Source organism: Vicugna pacos, chromosome 3 (genome assembly GCF_048564905.1).
Source record: "Vicugna pacos chromosome 3, VicPac4, whole genome shotgun sequence".
Taxonomy (NCBI): Eukaryota; Metazoa; Chordata; class Mammalia; order Artiodactyla; family Camelidae; genus Vicugna; species Vicugna pacos.
The window spans coordinates 71,430,566-71,449,167 of record NC_132989.1 but is presented as its reverse complement, the minus strand read 5'-3'; the positions used below and the strand labels follow the sequence as shown (position 1 = coordinate 71,449,167).

Below are 18,602 nucleotides of genomic sequence, written 5' to 3'. Positions count from 1 at the left end.
AGCAAAAGTTCTAGAGATGGTCTTTGCAGGTATGACTGAAACACTGTCAGTTGTAAGTCGGGCCTTTATTTATAGTTTCATGGTGTTTTCTGAGCCTCTTTGCCCTCTGGTAAGTTTAGGTGCCTTCTATATTTTATCATAAAAATTCTGGTAATGCTAGAACTTTATTAAGGAACTAGTATTTTGTTTTATGAAGTCACTATTATTTTTTGTGTTTATCATTCAAAGAAAACCCAGGTATGAAGTAAAGCGTTTTTATTAGATGGCAGCAGGAATTTTTTTTTTAATTGAGTTGTAAGTTTAGAAAATATGTTAGAGGGTATATGTATAACATTATATTTAATTTTATTTGTCTTTCCTGGTTATGGTTCGTGTTTGGACAGTACAATTTTTATTATCTCTATTTTATAAATTGATGCAATAAATTATAAATTTTACTTTCCCTAGGTTTAGAGACCTTTAGCCAGTTAATTTATCAAGATTCTTATGGGGCTGTAAGTATGATTATTATGTTACTAACGTTGTTGGGTAGACAAATGCTACAAGAAAAATGTAAACTTTTTGGCTATGTTTCTTGAACGTTTCTTCTCCCAAAGTATTTATCTTAGCTGGTAAATGTAAATTTTGCCCCTTTTGTTCAGGGTGGGGGGGGGTCTGTATTAATCTTTACCAAATACTTGCATAGATAGATATGATCTTTATTGAGCTCACATCAAGAGAAAATTGTAAAAATCAAAATTTTATTTTGTTTTATAGTTCACCGTCAATGAATCCAAAATTATCGATTCTCCAAGATTTCCTCATAGAGGAATTTTAATCGATACATCCAGACACTTTCTGCCAGTCAAGACTATTCTTAAAACTCTGGTAGGTGATTATTTTAATCCATTGTCTGTTCTGAAAATGTGCCCTTGTATGTTACTCTATGTTGCTTACATACACTGTGGTGCAGGCTGGAACAGGGGAATTCATTTTTCGTGTACTGAGTATAAGCACTGGGCTTTCGTCCTTCCCTCCCTCCCTCGGGAAGTGCATTTCCTCTGCTGAAAAGTGGAGGCCCCCCTAGGGAATCACCCTCTGATTTTCATTGGGGTGGGGGAGGGGCTCAACAAGTAGTCAGCGTCCTTAAGAGAAAGACTCAATTTTAATACTGCTTATTGGCCTTGTATGTATAATCCTATTTGTCAAATCCTGGGTCTAGATTTTTGGTTAGGAATATATGGTGACTGTACCTCTAGTTAGTGTCCTTTAATTTTGTGATCTCCACTTGCTTTTTTCAAGTGGCCTAGAAAAGAATCTGGGAAAACCTTTATAACTAGGGAAATGTTCCAAAGGCGTATGGAGCCTCGGTGGTGGGAGCTGGGGCCCGAGGTTGACAATAACTACTTTCTCTTACGGACGTTTTATTGGTTCATCGCCACCATCACTGCCAGTTTTCAGAGGTGAGAAGGTTTTCCTCCCATGTTTTTCTGCCCTTTCATTTGATCATTTATGAAAACATCATGTTACAAAAAATTTATTTTTACATTCACATTAATACCCTGAATTCTTTTCTCGAAAAGATATTATTGCAATTTTTATGAAAGAAATAAATGCTTAGTGTAAAAAGTTAGAACACAGATATGCACAAAATAAGTAGGGATCCTGTAATTTCATTTACCAAAGATTGATGTCAATTTTTATCCCATTTATCTCACTTTAGGCTCAAAAAATGAATATCAACATATAATATGACTTCTTTTTTTACTGGAATATAGTTAACATGCAATATTATGTTAGTTTCAGGAGTACTAAAAAATGATTTGATGTTTGTATACATTGTGAAATGATCACCATGACAGAAAATTATCAGTCCCCATACAGAGTTATTACAATATTATTCATCATATTCCTTATGCTGTATATTACATTCCCATGACAAATGTATTATATTGGTGGAGGTTTGTTCCTCTTAATCCCCGTCATCTATTTTACCCGCCGCCCACACTGTCCTCCCTCTTGGCACCCACCTGTTTGTATTTATGAGTCTGTATTTATGAATCTGTTTTTGTTTCATTTTGTTTGTTTTGCTTTTTAGATTCCACATATAAGTGAGATCATATGGTGTTTTTGTTTCTCTGTCTGACATTTCATTTAACACAATATTAGAGGATGCTGTGGATTTATCCATATTGTCACAACTGCAACAAGATTTCTTTTTTTTAATGGCTGAGTCCACTATGTCTTTTGATTGGAGAATTTAGTCTATTTACATTTACAGTAATTATTGATAGGTATATGCTTACTGCCATTTTGTTAATTGTTTTCCGGTTGTTTTGTAGCTCTTTCTTGCTCCTTTCATCTTTTGCTCTTTTCCCTTGTGATGTGATGACTACCTTTAGTATTATGTTTAGTTCTTTTCTCTTTTTTTGTGTGTGTATTTATTATTACAGGTTTTGGGTTTGTAGTTACCATGAGGTTCATATACACCAACCTGTACACACACACACACACACACACACACGATCATTTTAAGTTGGTGATCTCTTAAGTTGGAATGCATTCTAACAGCCTTACATTTTTACTCCCCCTCTCATGTTTACTGTTTTTGACTTTATATTTTGCATCTTTTTGTTTTGTGTATCCCTTAACTACTTATGATTTTATTACTTCTGTGTTTTTAACCTTCCTTCTAACTTTTTAGGTGATTGATCCTCAACTACCTTTACTGTATGTTTGCCTTTACCAATGGTTTTCCTTTCTGTAATTTCCATATTTATAGTTGTGGTCCTTTCTGCTTGGAGGAGTCCCTTTAACATTTCTTATAGAACTGGTTTCGTGGTGCTGAACCCTTAGCTTTTGCTCCTCTGTAGAGCTCTGTCTCTCCTTCAGATCTGAACGACAGCCTTGCTGGGTAGAGTATTCTTGGTTGTCGGTTTTTATCTTTCATCACTTTGAATAATATCTCTGGCCTGCAGAGCTTCTGCTGAAAAGTCAGCTGGCTGTCTTATGGGAGCTCCCTTGGAAGCAACTAGTTGCTTTTCTCTTGATGCTTTTAAGATTCTCTACCTTTAATTTTTGCCATTTCAATCACAGTGTGTCTTGTTGTGATCCTCTTTGGGTGATCCTGTTTGGGACGCTCTGTGCTTCCTAAACCTGGACGTCTGTTTCTTTTCCTAGATTAAGGACATTTTCAGCTGTTATTTCCTCAGATACACTCTCTGCCCCCTTTCCTCTCTCTTTTCCTTCTGGGGCCCCTATAATGGAAATGTTACTGTGCTTCCTGTTGCCCCAGAGATCTCTAAAACTATCCTCATTTTAAAATTTTTTCTGTTCAGCCTCTGTGATTTCCAGTATTGTCTTCTAGTTTGCTGATCCATTCCTCTGTATCATCTAATCTACTGTTGATTCCTTCTAGTGTATTTTAAATTTCAGCTACTGTATTCTTCCGCTGTTTGGTTCATCTTTATATTTTCCAACTCTGTTAAAATTGCTCATCTATTCTTTCCCCAAGTTCATTACGCATCTTGATGATCATTACCTTGAACTCTTTTTTGGGTAGATCGCTCATCTCCACTTTGGTTAGCTCTTTTTCTGAAACTTTGTTGTCCCCTTATTTGGAACATATTCCTGTCTCCACGTGTTGCCTAATTCTCTGTGTTTATTTCTATGTGTTAGGTAGGTCAGTTACATTTCCTCATATTGGAGAAGTGACCTTTTGTAGGAGAGGTCCCATGGGGCCCAGTAGCACACTCCTGTCTGGCCACCTGAGCCACCTAAGGGGTGCCCCGTATGTGGGCTCTATGGGCCCTTCTGTTATGGGGTGGACTACTGTGAGTGCACTGGTAGGTGGGGCTGGCCCCTGGATGTGGTGGCTGCCACCCCACAGGTGGACAGATCTGGGTCCTGAGGCAGCTGGCTGTGGGGGCTGGGGTTCCTGGGACTGGTGCTGGCCTGCTGGTGGATAGGTAAGCCCCTGGTGCTGACAGTCTAGAGGGAGGACTCCAGAATGGCACTGGCCAGCACCAGTGTCCTTGTGGTAGAACTAGCTCCCCAGAATGGCTCCTGCCAGTGTGTTTGTCCCCAGGGGAGTCCCAGGAGTCTCCTGCCTCGCTGGGAGGCTCTGTAGAATCATCAAGTGGGTCTGACCCAGGCTCCTTTCATATTGTCTCTGCATTGGGACGTGGAGCCCATGAGATTTTTCGTGTGCTTCTTAAGAGCAGAATCTGTTTCCTGTGGCCCTCCAGCTCTCCCATATGCAAGCTCTGCTGGCCTTCAAAGCTGGATGTTCAGGGGGGCTCATCTTCCTGGTGCAGGACCCCCAGTCTGGGGAGCCTGGTGTGGGGCTCAGATCCCTCCCACTGGTGGAGAACCTCTGCAGTTATGATCTGATCCCATTTGTGGGTCGCCTGCCCAGAGGGTGGGGGTCTTGACCCACCTACCTGTCTCCTTGTGGTTCCCTGTGTATCTTTAGTTGTGGAAAATCTTCTCTGCTAGTAGCCTTCAGGTCATTTTCATCAATAATTTCTCTGTAAATGGTTGTAATTTTCGTGTGTCAATGGCAGGAGGCGAACTCAGGAATCTTCCTACTGTGCCATCTTGGCCACATCATAATGTGACTTCTTAAAAAACTTACTTTTGTACTTTTGCTACCTTTAAAAAAAAAAAACTATGTTATGGGCATCTTTCTATGAAAGAATACGTAAGGCCTGTATCATCATGTTAAACAGTTGAATATTCAGTTTTATATCCTGTGATATGTTTTTAACCAGTGTCAGACTGATGGACATCTAGGGTGATTTATTATCACAAACAACACTGCAGAGTAAGCATTCCTCTATCTGCACACTCGCCAGGGTTGCTTCCTGAGGATAAATTCTTACAAGTGAATTCCTGGGCTTATAGATGTATTTTATCTTTTGATATATTTTGTCTTTTGGTTCTTACCATCAGACTGTCTTCTAGAGGTCACACCAATATACGCCTGGCCAATAGTGGGGCACACCTTTGCCCATATACTTTGCTAATCTGTTGATAAAGTATAACTGTTATCATTTTATACTGTTATATTTTGATGTTTAGTGAATATAGGCCTCTTTTACTTACTAGCTATTTGTATTTTTTATGTTGTAAACTGCAAGTTTATTTTTGACATCCATTTTTCCCCCTAGGATGTTCATTCCTTCCTTGGCTTAAGAACTCTTTAATGTTGTATTTGTTGATAGATATGTCAGTGATACTTTTATATTTTCTTGTATTTATATTATTTACTTACCTACCATATATTGTAAAGTTCTCTAAATTGTTTTTTAAACCATGTTTACAGTTTTCTGCCTGTAGAAGTTTAAATGTTTTACAGAGTAGTATCCTTCCATCTTAATCCTTTACTGTTTCGGCCTTGGGAAGTATGCTAAGAAAGGCCTCCAAAACAAGGGTAAAAATATAAAAGCAACCTCTCAAATTTTCTTTTAATATTATATTTTTTCCTGTTAAATTCTTGACTTGGCTAGAATTTATCTTAATGTGTTGTAGATGATTTATATTTTAACTTTGTTCCCCAGATGGTTAGTTGGTCTCTGGTCCCGACATCATTTTCGAGCAGTCTGTAAAGGCATGCCTAATTTTTTGTGCTTCACTTTGTTAAGATTTGTGGGTAATTATGATTTTACAAATTGAAGGTTTGTGACAACCCTGCGTTGTCTGATGATGGTTTTTTCTTTTTTAGCAATCAAGTATTTTTTGATTAAGGTATTTAAATTGTTTTTTTAGACATACTTAAAAGACTACAGTGTAGTGTAAACATAACTTTTATATGTGCTGGGAAACCAAAAAACTCAAGTGACTGACTTTATTGCAATACTCGCTTTATTGTGGTGACCTGGAACTGAGCCTGCAGTATCTCCAAGGTATTCCTATAATCTCCCCCCTGCTTTTAATCTCATGAATAGCAAATACTAAATCATAAATACAGGAGTCAGTTTCTGAACTCTCAGTCTGTCCTATTTACCAGTTTATCTTCTTGGACCAGTACAGATGGCTTTAATTTCTAAACTTTAGACTTTTTTTTCTTTTGAAGTAACTTCAAACTTACAGAGAAGTTGTAAGAAGAGTATAAAAAGAACTCCTATATATACTGTTTATTCAGACATCCGAATTATAAAATTGTATCCTACTTGCCTTATTCTATCGAAACATTTTTTCCCTAAGCCATATGCAAGGTGCATATATGATTTCCAAAGACCCTTTAATGTTTCCATTTGGATTTCCACATCTCAATAACTACAGTACAACCATCACAAATCCGGAAACCGACATGCTACTACCATCCAAAGCACAGACTTCATTCAGATTTTGCCAGTTGTTCCAGTAACGTGCTTTATAGGTCCAGCGTCCAGTGTGGGATCCAGTGCTGCATTTACTTGTCGTGCCTCTTTAGCCACCTTCAGTTTGGAGCCATTAATTTTTCCTTGTATTTCAACACCATGAGATTTTTTGAACAATCCAGTCCAGTTACTCTGTAGAATATCCTTTAGCTTGTTTTTTCCACAGGATTAGATTCAAGTTATGCCCTTCTGGCAGGAATAAGACAAGTGATGCTGTGTTCTGTGTGCGTACCAGGTGGCATGATGCCTTATTTATTCCATTACTTGCAATGGTAACTCGTAAGTTGGCTAAGATGTCATCTGCCAGGTATTTTGTACTTGTTAATAAATAATTAGGTATCTTGTGGGGCATTATTTTGAGACTTATTATAAATTATAAATTATAAATAAAATTCCTGTTGTTCAGCCAGTGTTCACCCAGTAGTTTTTGCATCCGCAGATGGTTCTTGCCTAAATCGGTTATTACTAAGATGGCTGCCAAGTGCTGACTTTTCTAATTCCATTACTCCTTCTATATTTATTGTTTGGCATTTGATTCATTATTTTTATTTGTATGCACACAGGGATTACTGTTTTACTGAGTGGGTTATAATCTGTCACTATCCCTATTCAGTAGTTAAATTGTCCCAGCGTTGGCCAGCCACACTCCTTCCAGAGGGCTCTTGCATCCTTTTGGCATATCCTCTTCAGTCTTGGAGTACTTTCTTGCTTTTTAAGCACGTGATATTCGAGGCTCTTTCCCAGTCTTGGAATCAAACTTTTCTCCAAGGAACCCTTTTGGTAGTGAATGATACTTTGAAACCAGAATATAAGCTAAAAGTGTACTCTTTGTATCTAAGCCCTCTCAGCAGAGCCAGAAAACATATGTATGTACATACATATGTACACATACCCATATATTTCTTTTTTTGAACAGAAAGTTAAATGGATTTATTTTGTATCATGTGGTTATAGGAACATTTCTAATGCTGTGTATCAGTAAATACATATAATAACTTCTTTACTTATTTCTGTATCTATCCATATGAGGGGTTGGCAAACTATAGCCAAAGGACCAAATCCAGTTCATCACCTATTTTGGCAAATGAGGTTTTACTGGAATACAGCCCCATCCATTGGTCTGCATACTGTCTCACTCCACAACTGCTGGGTCACTTGTGACAGAAACCATCTGACTCACAAAACCAAAATACTTACTAGCTGGCCCTTTATGTAAGTTTACTAATCCCTGGTTTTTATTAAAAACCGTGAGGAACTCCCTTCCCTGACAGTGAAATCCTGCCATGACCCTCATTTGCTTCTGTGCACAGTTCCCTTGTATGTAAGCTACTTCCCAGATGCATCAGTAAATCCCTTCAATCCTTGTACTGAGCTTGTTTCATTTGTAAGGAAGAGTTGGCACTCAAATCTCAGAATTGCAGGAATTCTAAGTTCCATTTTTTCCTCTGCTCCATTCCCCAACACAGTAGTAGCGGCAGCCAAGAACTATTTCCCATTCTTGGAAAACTCCTAAATACTTTGGGAATTTATAAGCTTGCTCCCTTCCCACTGGGCAAAGTTATAACTTACTGTTTAGGATAAATATTTCTATACAGGCTTCTTGAAAAGTGACATGCCATGTAAAGTATATAAGATAAAGAATTTATACTTCTTCACATTCTTCCCTTGCTGAAAAAGAAATTTTAAAAGGAAGCAGACATGCTAGAAACAATCCTGGATGTAGATAAATTGGATTGTATAATATATCTCTGTTATATGATTCTTTTTTCCTTCCCTCTCCCCACCGGTAGCCACTAGTCCGTTCTCTGTATCTGTGAGTCTGTTTCTTTTTTGTTATATTCACTAGTTTATTTTTTAGATTCCATGTGTAAGTGGTATCATATTTTACTTAACCCTCCTAATCCATCCAGCTTGTGGCAAATGGCAAAATTTCGTTCTTTCTTATGGCTGAGTAGTGTTCCATTGTATATACATCCAGTATCTTCTTTATCCATTCATCTGTTTATGGACGCTTAGGTTGTTTCCATATCTGGGCAATTGTAAATAATGCTGCTATGAACATTGGGGTGCATGTATCTTTTCCAGTTAGTGGTGTTGTTTTCTTGAATATATACCCAGGAGTGGAATTCCTCCATACTGTTTTCCACAGTGACTGCATCAATTTACATTCCCCCTAACAGTATAGAAGAGTTCCCTTTTCTTCACATCCTCGCCATCATTTATTTGTGCCCTTTTTGATGATAGCCAGCCATTCTGACAGGTGTGAGGTGATAGCTCATTGTTATTTTAAGGTGTATAATTTTTTAACATGTTTGTTTGCAGGACGCCATGGCTTTTAATAAGTTTAATGTTCTCCACTGGCACATGGTTGATGACGAGTCTTTCCCTTATCAGAGCATCACTTTTCCTGAGTTAAGCAATAAAGTGAGTAATTCATGTTATTTTTGTCTGTATACAAATACTTTTGGTATAGTTTCATTAGAAGTTTATAGCTAAATGTTTCTCCTTATGGACAGAATTAAAGTGTAAAAGATATTTGTGGTTTTACATTTTTTTAATAGGCTGTGGCTGAGCATTTTAGATCCATACAACGGTTCCATTTTTATAACTATCGTTATTGTAAATGTAAACAGTCCCCAGGGGCCACACAGATAAAAATGTACAAACTTAACAAATGTAGGAGACCTGAGACATTCGTGCTAAATGTAAGTTTAAGTAACTATATTTACCAAGTTGTCCAAGTGTTTGTTTTAAACAGAGTTGTTTTTTTTTTAAATTGAAGTATAGTCAATTACAATGTGTCAAATTTCTGGTGTACAGCAGAATGTCCCAGTCTTGCATATACATACATATGTTCTCATATTTTTTCCATTAAAGGTTATTACAAGATATTGAGCACAGTGCTATACAAAAGCAGCTTTTTAAAATTGATTTTTATTATGTAGTGGCTAACATCTGTAAATCTCAAACTCCCAAATTTATTTCCTCCCACCCCCTTTACCCAGTAACCATAAGATTGTTTACTAAGTCTGAGAGTTAAATTGAATTCTTCTGAATTCTGTAAACGACTACTACTTTTCTCTCTGAAAAACTACACAAAGTAGGGAATTTTAGACATAAATGCCTCATCTTAGAAAATAATGGTAGTCTTAGAAAGAAGTTTTGAAATTGACTGCATTACAGAACAGTGGCGCTGAGAGCAAGCCTCGGTAGCATCCAGGTTAACCCCCTGCAGCACAGAGATAGCCTCCCACACCCAGAGAAGCCGTATATATCTCACCCAAAGTTGTAGTTGGGAAGGGGCAGCGCCAGGACTCTGGCTACAATTCCAAATATTTTGATGTAGTATGAATTGATGTAGGGTTGAAATCCTAGCAGCACTCCTGTTGTTGTTTGCTTTTGTTTTATTTTTAATATGGAAAATTGCAAATGTATTCAGAAGTAGAATTTGATGAATTCCTGTTTCCTCATCACTCAGCTTCAGTAATCAATAAATGGCCGATCTTGTATTACCTATACTCCCTCTGCTATTATTTTGAAGGTAATTCCCAGACATCACATCTTATTTGTAAGAAGGCCTATTTAAAAAAAATATTATCACAGCTAAAAAATTAGCAATAATCCAGACGGCCAATCATTATTCATGTTTCCCCAAGTGCCTTTTCCTTTTTAAAAAATTTATTTGTACTGGATGCAAGTAAGTTCCATACATTGTGGTCAGTTAATGTCTATTAATTCTCTTTTTTCTTAAAATTTGTTATTTTTGTTGAAGAAGCTAAGTCATTTGTCCTATAGACTCCCACAGTCTGGGTTTTGCTATTCCATGTCCCTGTGTTTGCTATAAACTGGTGGTTAGATTTAGTCTTGATTCATTACAGATTTGACTTTGGGGTTAGGGGTAGGGTAAGACTACTTTTTAGGAGTTGAGTGTTTATTTATATACCAGATACATTTATATGTTATATTTATACCTTGAGAAATGTGCCACAGTAACACCATTAATGGACCTTTACCTTTAGTTACAATCAATATTGAGTTCTAATTTTTTAAGGGACCAAGGGTAATCTTTAAAAAAAAAATCAATCCACTTACCAGAGCATTTCTGGAGTAATTTTTTTAAGCTGATAGTAATTAAAGTGACTTTGAAAGGCAGCTGCTATGTTTTGTAATAATGCACGAATTTTGATTCAGAAACTGACAAGGGCAGTGTATTCAGAGTCTCATGGTGGAGTCATTTTATTTGTTTTGTTGTATGGTTACATGAGGTTGAAACAATGTATAATCGAAAAATTATGCTCTACACTGGAATTTGATACAACATTGTAAAATGATTATAAATCAATAAAAAATGTTAAAAAAAAAAAGTGATGGTAGACATTCCTGAAACAAAAGGTGTTCGTAGAGATAGTTCTATCAGCATATCTGAAGTTAACCCAAAGTGTGCTGACCCCTTACTGATAAGATGCAGTAAACAAATAATTTAAATGAGACATCTAATATCATATGGTACTATTTGATATTTTGATATCTGCTGGCAGATTTTTCAAGTATCACAAAGTACAAACAGAACTGTAAACAATTTCCACAATCAAATCCACTGTGTACCTTCTAATTTTAATAAATGTGGCTTTTGTAGGGAAGCTTTTCTTTGTCTGGTGTTTATACACCAAACGATATCCGTAGGGTGATTGGATATGCTCGATTACGAGGGATTCGGATCGTGCCAGAATTTGATAGCCCTGGACATACGCAGTCTTGGGGAAAAGGTAAGGAGTATGTTTGATGAGTTATAAAATGTGAACATTTGAGGTCCTGCATCTCTTAACTTTATGACTTAGTATTTGCTCATTTTGTTCTTGTGGTTTTGCTACTTGTGGTTTTGCACAGAGGTAGCACTACTGATAGTTGTAATTCAGTAACTATTTTGTGTCTGTTGTGAGCAAGTTACGGTATCCAGGCATTGCCTAAAGTATAAACACAAGGAATAAAGGAGAACAGTGATAAATGAATTAAACAGGTTTGTGAATAAGGTGACACTTAAAAGGGATCATTCTTGAGGAATCAGAGTATGTTCCTGTTTCAGACAGAAGAACAGGAAAGGCATCTAGCTGGAGTAAAGTACAGCAGGGAGTAGGAGGTACTACAGGGTCATTAAGAACTAGCTCGGGGGCTTGACTGCCTGGGTTTGAATCCTGCTTCTGTGATTTATAAACTGAGTGACCTTGGGCAAGTTATGGAACACCTCAGCCTCAGTTTCCCATCTCTAAAGATGCGAATATTAGCAGTAGCTATCATTAACCTTTTTTGAAGATTGAATGTAAAGCACGTAGCACCGCACCTAGCATTTTTAGAGTATACATGGAGAATAGTGGTCAGTCAGTCTGAAAAAAGTTCCGTGTAGAGAAGGCCTTGGTGAGGAATGTGGGCTTCATCAGGATACAGGGAAACCAGTGAAAGTTACAGCCAAGAGTGACATGATGGGAGCCACAACACGGGAAAACCTACGTGCAGGAGACAGATTGGAAGGGGACAGAGACTAAAGGTGCTAGACCAGAATGGTGAAAAAGAAAATGGAGAGTAATATTCAGAACTGAGAGACATTCTGGAAGTAGAATCCACAGAACCTGGCAACTGCCTGACTCCAGGAGGAGAGGGATGAGTTACAGACAAGATGTTGGCAGGCTTTACCAGAACACAAAACTCAGGAGAAACTATCAAAGGAGTTTGCGGAAGAGGGTTTGGTTTTTGTTAGATCTACTTGAAGTGAAGCTAGGATATCCTGCTCTGTTCAGCAGGGAATTTGAAATACAGATTGAAGTGTGAGGAAAGGGACTGGGGTAAGCTGAAGATGTGGGAGTCATTAGTATTCGAGAGAATACTTGAAAAGGATAAAATTTCAGGAAGAGGCTGTGATAGAAAGGGAAACCGGTACAGGGAATAGTATTCAGGAAACAATGCTCCCTTTTCTTATTTGGAAGACGTTACCATAGTAACTCTGAGTAAATAAACACGCTTCTCCTTTTCTGTATAAAATCTCTTAACACTTCAACAAAATACAGTCGTATAATCACGTGCAAAAGCCATGTCTTTGTGACTGAAGTACTTCTTTAGCAAAGATTCATGTTTCCTTCCAGGTCAGAAAGACCTCCTGACTCCATGCTACCAAGGAACACAGTCGTCTGGGACTTTTGGGCCGATAAACCCGATTCTAAATACAACCTACAGCTTCCTGCATGCCCTCTTCAAAGAAATCAGTACTGTATTTCCAGATAAATTCATTCATTTGGGAGGAGATGAAGTACAATTTGACTGCTGGTATGACAGTTCATGAAAACTACCCCCTCCCCGCTTCTTTTAAATTGTTGCGTTTGAAGTAGGTGTAGAGGTCTCCATGTGAAAAGGGAAGATTTGGGGTAACACCTCTGTAAGGTTGGCAACCCCATTCCTGAGATGGTGGCTTTCTATAGAATGTCCATATGGGTGATATGGCAAAAAGCTAGGAAGGAGAACTTAAAAGGGAGATTTTAGAAAAGGCCAGCTAGTGCACAAGAACAGCTTCCATGAAAGAGGGTAATCATTAAATGGGGGAGATTTTTCAAATAAAATTCCTCTTTGCAAATAGCCTTAGATGGAGGAGAGAGGTGAGAGGTTAGGGAAAGCCATTTTTATAGGAAATCAGCTTTTGGAAAAAATTATTCGCAGTAGAAAGCTAAGATAACCCATAATTAAGTTTTTAGGCTTATTTTACTATACAGACTTTAACAGTTTTAAATCTGTATAAATGTTAGGGAAAATGTTGCTTTAAAAAGATTGAGCATGTTAAACTTAATGAAATTCTAATCATTGTTTTTTTAAGGAAGTCCAATCCAGACATCCAGAAATTCATGAAATCCAAAGGTTTTGCCAATTTCGAGCGACTAGAGTCTTTCTATATGGAAAAGTAAGTTACTTGAAAGTCTACTTCTGTTTTTATTTCATTAGTGCCTTTTGTGAAAGTGTGAGCTATTATTTAGTACTACTGTATTTTCTCATTTTCTTTCCACGCCTTTGCCAAAGTGCAGATGCTGTATATTGTTACATAAAGTATACAGATGAAAAATCGTAAAGGAGAGTCATCCTTAACACGGTGACTGATCTTTTTGCAGTAATTGTTGAAACACAAGGATAGGTGTAAAAGCTCAGCACAAAGCCCTGGCTACCCTGCGAAGTCACCATCCAGCCCCCGGAAGTCATCCCCTTTGGTCAACTCCAGGAGCATTTCTTTTACTTTATACCTGTGTCGTCTGCTGTGGTACCATAGCCACATGTGGCTATAGAACTTTTCCATCACTGCAGAAAGCTCTACTGGACAGTGCTGCTCTGTGTAGGGAGCAGTAAACTTTTTCTGTAAAGGGCCAGACAGTAAATACTGTAGACTTTGTGGGGCACATATGGTTGCATGTTCTTATTTTTTAAACAACACTTTACAAATTAAGAACCATTCTCAGCTCCTAAGCCAGACAAAAACAGGCTTCAGGCAATAGTTTGCCAATCCCTGCACTGAGCAAGCCCAGAGTCTAGCCTTTTCTTGTTAAGTTTTTTGTGTGATATAGTCTAATTTTTTTTTTATCCTGTAGAGCACCTGGTATCCTCTGAGTATCAGGAAATATTTGTCAACACTGTTGGAAGTTACTAAGGTGACATCAGAAACTAGTTTATAGTTTCCTTTATTCTGAGATACCTATGAAATTACCGAAGATTGATGTTTGCACACTTCCCTGTGAGCTCCCACGTCTTCCTGTCTTTGGGGCACGCTTAGCTCGTTCATTCGGCAAATGACTGTTAAACCCCTCTGCTGTGCCAGGTTCTGAGCCATGTGCTAGAAAGAAGGAACCGTGTGGGTCACCACCCAACTTTTGCTAGTTCTACTATTTATAAAGCTGTGCTGTATTGAAAAGCACCTCTCAATGTTGTTGTCCTTGGTATAAAATGTGTACTCTTTACACTTATTGGTAAGCTTGTGATCTGAAATAACTGTGTAATTTTCTCAATGGTAGGCTTTTGGATATGGTTTCAACCATGGGCAAGAGATCCATAGTCTGGCAAGAGGTTTTTGATAATAAAGATAAGGTAAGTATGAAGACTGCATTTGATTCAGATAGGAGAGACTTAATACTCTAACATTTTGGATGGAAGGAACCCTAATGAAGCTTTCCCCAACATTAAGGGAAAAATTAGCTTACCTTTCCATTTAAACTTCTGTTAGGCACGAACTGTACAAGGAGACCAGGGATAATGGTATTTGTTTCATTTCTTCCATCTGCTTCATTCTCTAGCGCCTCCTCCTCATCTCTCCCGTCTCCCCTCCTCCCCTGCCGTCTCATTGTTTGTTAATCACAAACTGAAGTACTCTGAAGTATGTTCCTTTTTTCAGAAGGGCAGAACAAACAGATTAGAACAAATAAGTCTTTACTGCCATTAAGACAGTTTTAAGTAAAACCGTCTATTTTAAATGGCATTTCTCTCTGACAGTCAGAATTTCTAAATTTTCCTTTGGGGCAACTGAGAATTTGCAAGTCCAGCTACTATTGTTACCTTTCTAGAAGGCTGGTGGCATCCTCATTACTCTAAAGTAAAACAGTGTGGTAGAAATGGGACTAACGCCTTAATTCATTACATGTATTTGGTATCATATACAGGCGAAAGTTAAATATCCAACCTTCAGGTTGATGAAACTTCTAATTTTAAGTCCCTACAAGAAATAGCATTTGGCATTAACTCTGAAGGGAAAGAAGAAGAAAAAAATTTTTTTGAAAGATCTTATTTTCTTAGCTACAGTGCTTTGGACTTTTAATTTCATCTACTGTAGTTACTAGACCTAATAATATATATTGCAATTTGTAACTTTAATAGCTTTCGCCAGGCACAGTAGTTCAAGTGTGGAAATCGGACAAGTTTCCTCATGAACAAAGTAAAGTTACAGAAGCTGGATTCCCTATGATCCTTTCTGCTCCTTGGTACTTAGATGTGATTCGTTACGGACAAGACTGGAGAGGATACTATGAAGTAGAACCTCTGGATTTTCCTGGTAAGTGAGCATCATCATTACTTAGTTTTTCCCCCTACCCTCTCACCAGGGAGCCCTTACCTAGAACACCACCTAACTAGCCAGCTTCCCTTTTATATATGACCCTGGATTTTGCTTGTGTATACTTAGACTGACCTCAGTATCGTTTTAAACTTTGTGAAAGAAACCATATTCTTCCCTAAATAAAAGAACTTCAAAAGTAGACTCCCTTAGATTATATCTCCATTTTCACTTATAAGATGCATTTTAAAGATGCCTGACTCCATCAACCTTGTATCTCTTCTGAGCTGCCTCTCCAGGGTAAGACACCTAAGCGGGAACCGCAGCCCATCAGTGCCTCCTAGGTTCTGAGGCGGCGGCACACTTGGGGGTGGGCATGTCTGAGTGGTGGAGCTCCAGGCTCTCAAACCCCTATCATTATGTCTAAAAAGCATTTTTGGAGAATCAAAAAGTCATAACTACTATAAAACATAGTGTTTGATAGTCCTTTTTAATACCAAGAGAGAGATAGCTACTGAAGGCAGGAGTGGTCACTAGTAGGCCACCTTGTAGTCTGTGGCACACTGTTCACAGGGAATCAGGGGCAAAATCTTTCTGGTGTACAAATAAGTTTGCATAAAACCAGAGAACAGTGGTATGTTTAATGTCGCCACAGTAGTCGATATATGCTTATGAATACTGTGTGAGTCAAGTCTGAGTCCCTGCTGGATTCTCCTAGCTTACTGTTTTCGTCTCTCTCTGACGTAGGGCATTCGGGGGAGGGGAGGAGGGAATCACTACCTCTTTCTGTGCTACAACCATGAACAGCGCCCAAGGCCCTGCTGATTACAGGAGAGAATGATGACAGAAAAAATCAGTACAGTCTCTGTATGTAAACCTTGAGCTGCAACTCCCTAACTCACATCAATTCAATGATTTTGATGCAGGTTCTGAGAAACAGAAAACACTTGTCATTGGCGGAGAAGCTTGTCTATGGGGAGAGTATGTGGATTCTACTAACCTCACTCCAAGACTGTGGTATGGAATTTAAGTGGTAATATTTAAAGAAAGGTGACTGAGCTTTCCTTCTCCATCCAAGCAGGAAAGCATTATTTAAGAAAACATGAATTTAAACTGTACTGGAGGCATGTGGTTTAAATTTTAGGCCCCGGGCAAGTGCTGTTGGTGAGAGGCTCTGGAGTCACCAGGGTGTCAGAGATCTAGGGGACGCCTACAGCAGACTAACGGTTCACCGCTGCAGAATGATCAGGTGAGACAAATGCTTATTTTTCAAGCTTGGATACTATTAAGTACAGGGTGATTTTTTTTTAACCATATTTAGTGTTATCTAGCTTATTGGGGTTTCTTGGCTATAAACAGAAAAGTATGCCATCTAAGATGTAGTGATTTAGAAGAAACTGGGAACTTTCTTGGAGGTAAGACAACAATACCTGTAAGGAGAAAATGTTTGGTTTTGGACTTGAAGCTGTTTTATAGATATATTAAATTTTGCTATAACTTAGAACTCCATCTTGAATCACTTTAACAATCTTTTTTTTCAGTAACTACTGGTATGGTTTAGTGATTCTCATTTTTCCTTGAGATGGAGCTGAGTTATATCAATCTAAAACATCTTTTCTTTATAATTTATCTGTTCTACAGACGAGGAATAAGTGCACAACCTCTTTTTACTGGATATTGTAACTACGAGGATGGAATGTCACAATGAGCTGAAATGAAGAAAAATAGAAAAAAGCTCGCACTTACTGTACTACAATCAACTTGAGTTTAAAATCATGTTTTAAAATCGTGTTTTTAAATAAAAGATCTTTTTATTGATTGATTTTAAGCTGCTCTCACAAAGATGACAGTCTTCTAAATGTATAGTAAGATAGAGATTCAACCAGCTATTCCAAGCAACTGAGTACTTACTACTGATAGTAGTAACTTCATAGATACACAGTGCATTCACTAACCTTCACCATCAAAGCATGTTGCTCATTCTATAAAGTATCCTTTTAAATTGTTCTTACTGAAAATGAAGTAGGTGGTTTCTGTCCAAGGACCTTACGCACTTAGGACAAGCCCCTTCTCCGGCCGAGCAGCGTACTTTGGTCTTGAGGATTCATGGCTTGGTAATTAGACAGTTCTAAGGCAAAAGTAGCTGAGCCTGATGTTAGCGTTCGAAGCACAGTTGAATAACCCTAATCAAAATAATGTCAGTCAGTTATGGCAGCAAAGTCAAGCCTCAGGTCTCTCTTCCTGCTGATCTTCTGACCATTATCAGGAAAGGTCAGGATTAACCATATCATATCATTTCTTCTAAATGGCTCATTTAACATTTTTTTCAGGAGAAATTTGGTAAGTATTGTGGAGGACAGAAAACCAGCAATAGTCTGGGTATGCTTCGAAAGTGTTCCCTGGACCCAGCATTTGGTGAGATGACTCTGCTGGCCTGACTCAGGTACCTGTCCTAGAGCAGGAGAGGCTGTGGGGAGGAGGACACTTGAAAGTTGGCAATGCTAGAAGTAAGAGAAGCACTTGGAATGGGAAAAATAAATGGTCACTTAGGGCGGTGACACATTTTGGTACAGCAGACCTCAACCTTTGAGGAGGACTGAAAAAGACCTCCCACCCCACCCCATCCACCCTGTGCTGCTGAAATCCCCTGGATTCCCCCAGCAATTTATGTCCAAATTCCCAATAGTTCCCTATGGATGAAACGACATGTCTCTAAAGCAGAGCCTTGATGCTGCTTTTAGGTGTTAGCAGTCATCTATGTTTGCTAAGCATATATATATATCCTTTGTATTAAGAAGAGTATGTACTTTTAGTCACAAAGTACCTACCATAATTTCTGCTAGGGGAACAAATCCAATAACAACTTTGTTGTCCTGACGAGTCTGGATTTCCTGAATGTTCCCTCTTCTTTGTGCCAGATCTGCTAGGACAGGGCTGAGGTAATCTCTAGTCACTGTAACCTCGAGATTCATCAGTGGCTCCAAAATTTGCTTATCAGCTTTCTTCAGAGCCTAAAGAAATTAAAGCATGTTTACCCTACTTCCTTAAATTACAGATCAAATTTCTGTTAAAAAGGGAAGAGTCAAAAACACATATACTATCCATACTCTTAGGCCTAGAGCCTCTACCAGAAAGACATAAGCCAGCTTTAACACTCTGTAAGAAGAAGGCAA

At 38.2% G+C, this 18,602-nt stretch overlaps 2 protein-coding genes across 3 annotated transcripts in view; one reads left to right on the top strand and one right to left on the bottom strand.

The window, feature by feature from the left end:
- HEXB (hexosaminidase subunit beta) overlaps nucleotides 1-17,257 on the top strand; it is a 30,408-nt gene extending 13,151 nt beyond the window's left edge. Inside the window, exons 4-14 of the mRNA XM_006197662.4 lie at nucleotides 448-494; nucleotides 757-867; nucleotides 8,685-8,786; nucleotides 10,999-11,128; nucleotides 12,497-12,677; nucleotides 13,219-13,302; nucleotides 14,399-14,471; nucleotides 15,255-15,429; nucleotides 16,356-16,446; nucleotides 16,574-16,678; nucleotides 17,071-17,257. Coding sequence (XP_006197724.1) covers nucleotides 448-494; nucleotides 757-867; nucleotides 8,685-8,786; nucleotides 10,999-11,128; nucleotides 12,497-12,677; nucleotides 13,219-13,302; nucleotides 14,399-14,471; nucleotides 15,255-15,429; nucleotides 16,356-16,446; nucleotides 16,574-16,678; nucleotides 17,071-17,137 — 1,166 coding nt within the window. The 3' untranslated portion in view covers nucleotides 17,138-17,257. The remainder of the gene's footprint in view (nucleotides 1-447; nucleotides 495-756; nucleotides 868-8,684; nucleotides 8,787-10,998; nucleotides 11,129-12,496; nucleotides 12,678-13,218; nucleotides 13,303-14,398; nucleotides 14,472-15,254; nucleotides 15,430-16,355; nucleotides 16,447-16,573; nucleotides 16,679-17,070) is intronic.
- Nucleotides 17,216-18,602, bottom strand: part of GFM2 (GTP dependent ribosome recycling factor mitochondrial 2) — a 43,299-nt gene continuing 41,912 nt past the window's right edge. For both annotated transcript variants that reach the window (XM_072958507.1, XM_072958508.1), the window contains 2 exons: nucleotides 18,258-18,440; nucleotides 17,216-17,612 (listed from right to left, as the gene is read on the bottom strand). In XM_072958507.1, the coding sequence (XP_072814608.1) occupies nucleotides 17,484-17,612; nucleotides 18,258-18,440 (312 nt within the window). In that variant the 3' untranslated portion in view covers nucleotides 17,216-17,483. The remainder of the gene's footprint in view (nucleotides 17,613-18,257; nucleotides 18,441-18,602) is intronic.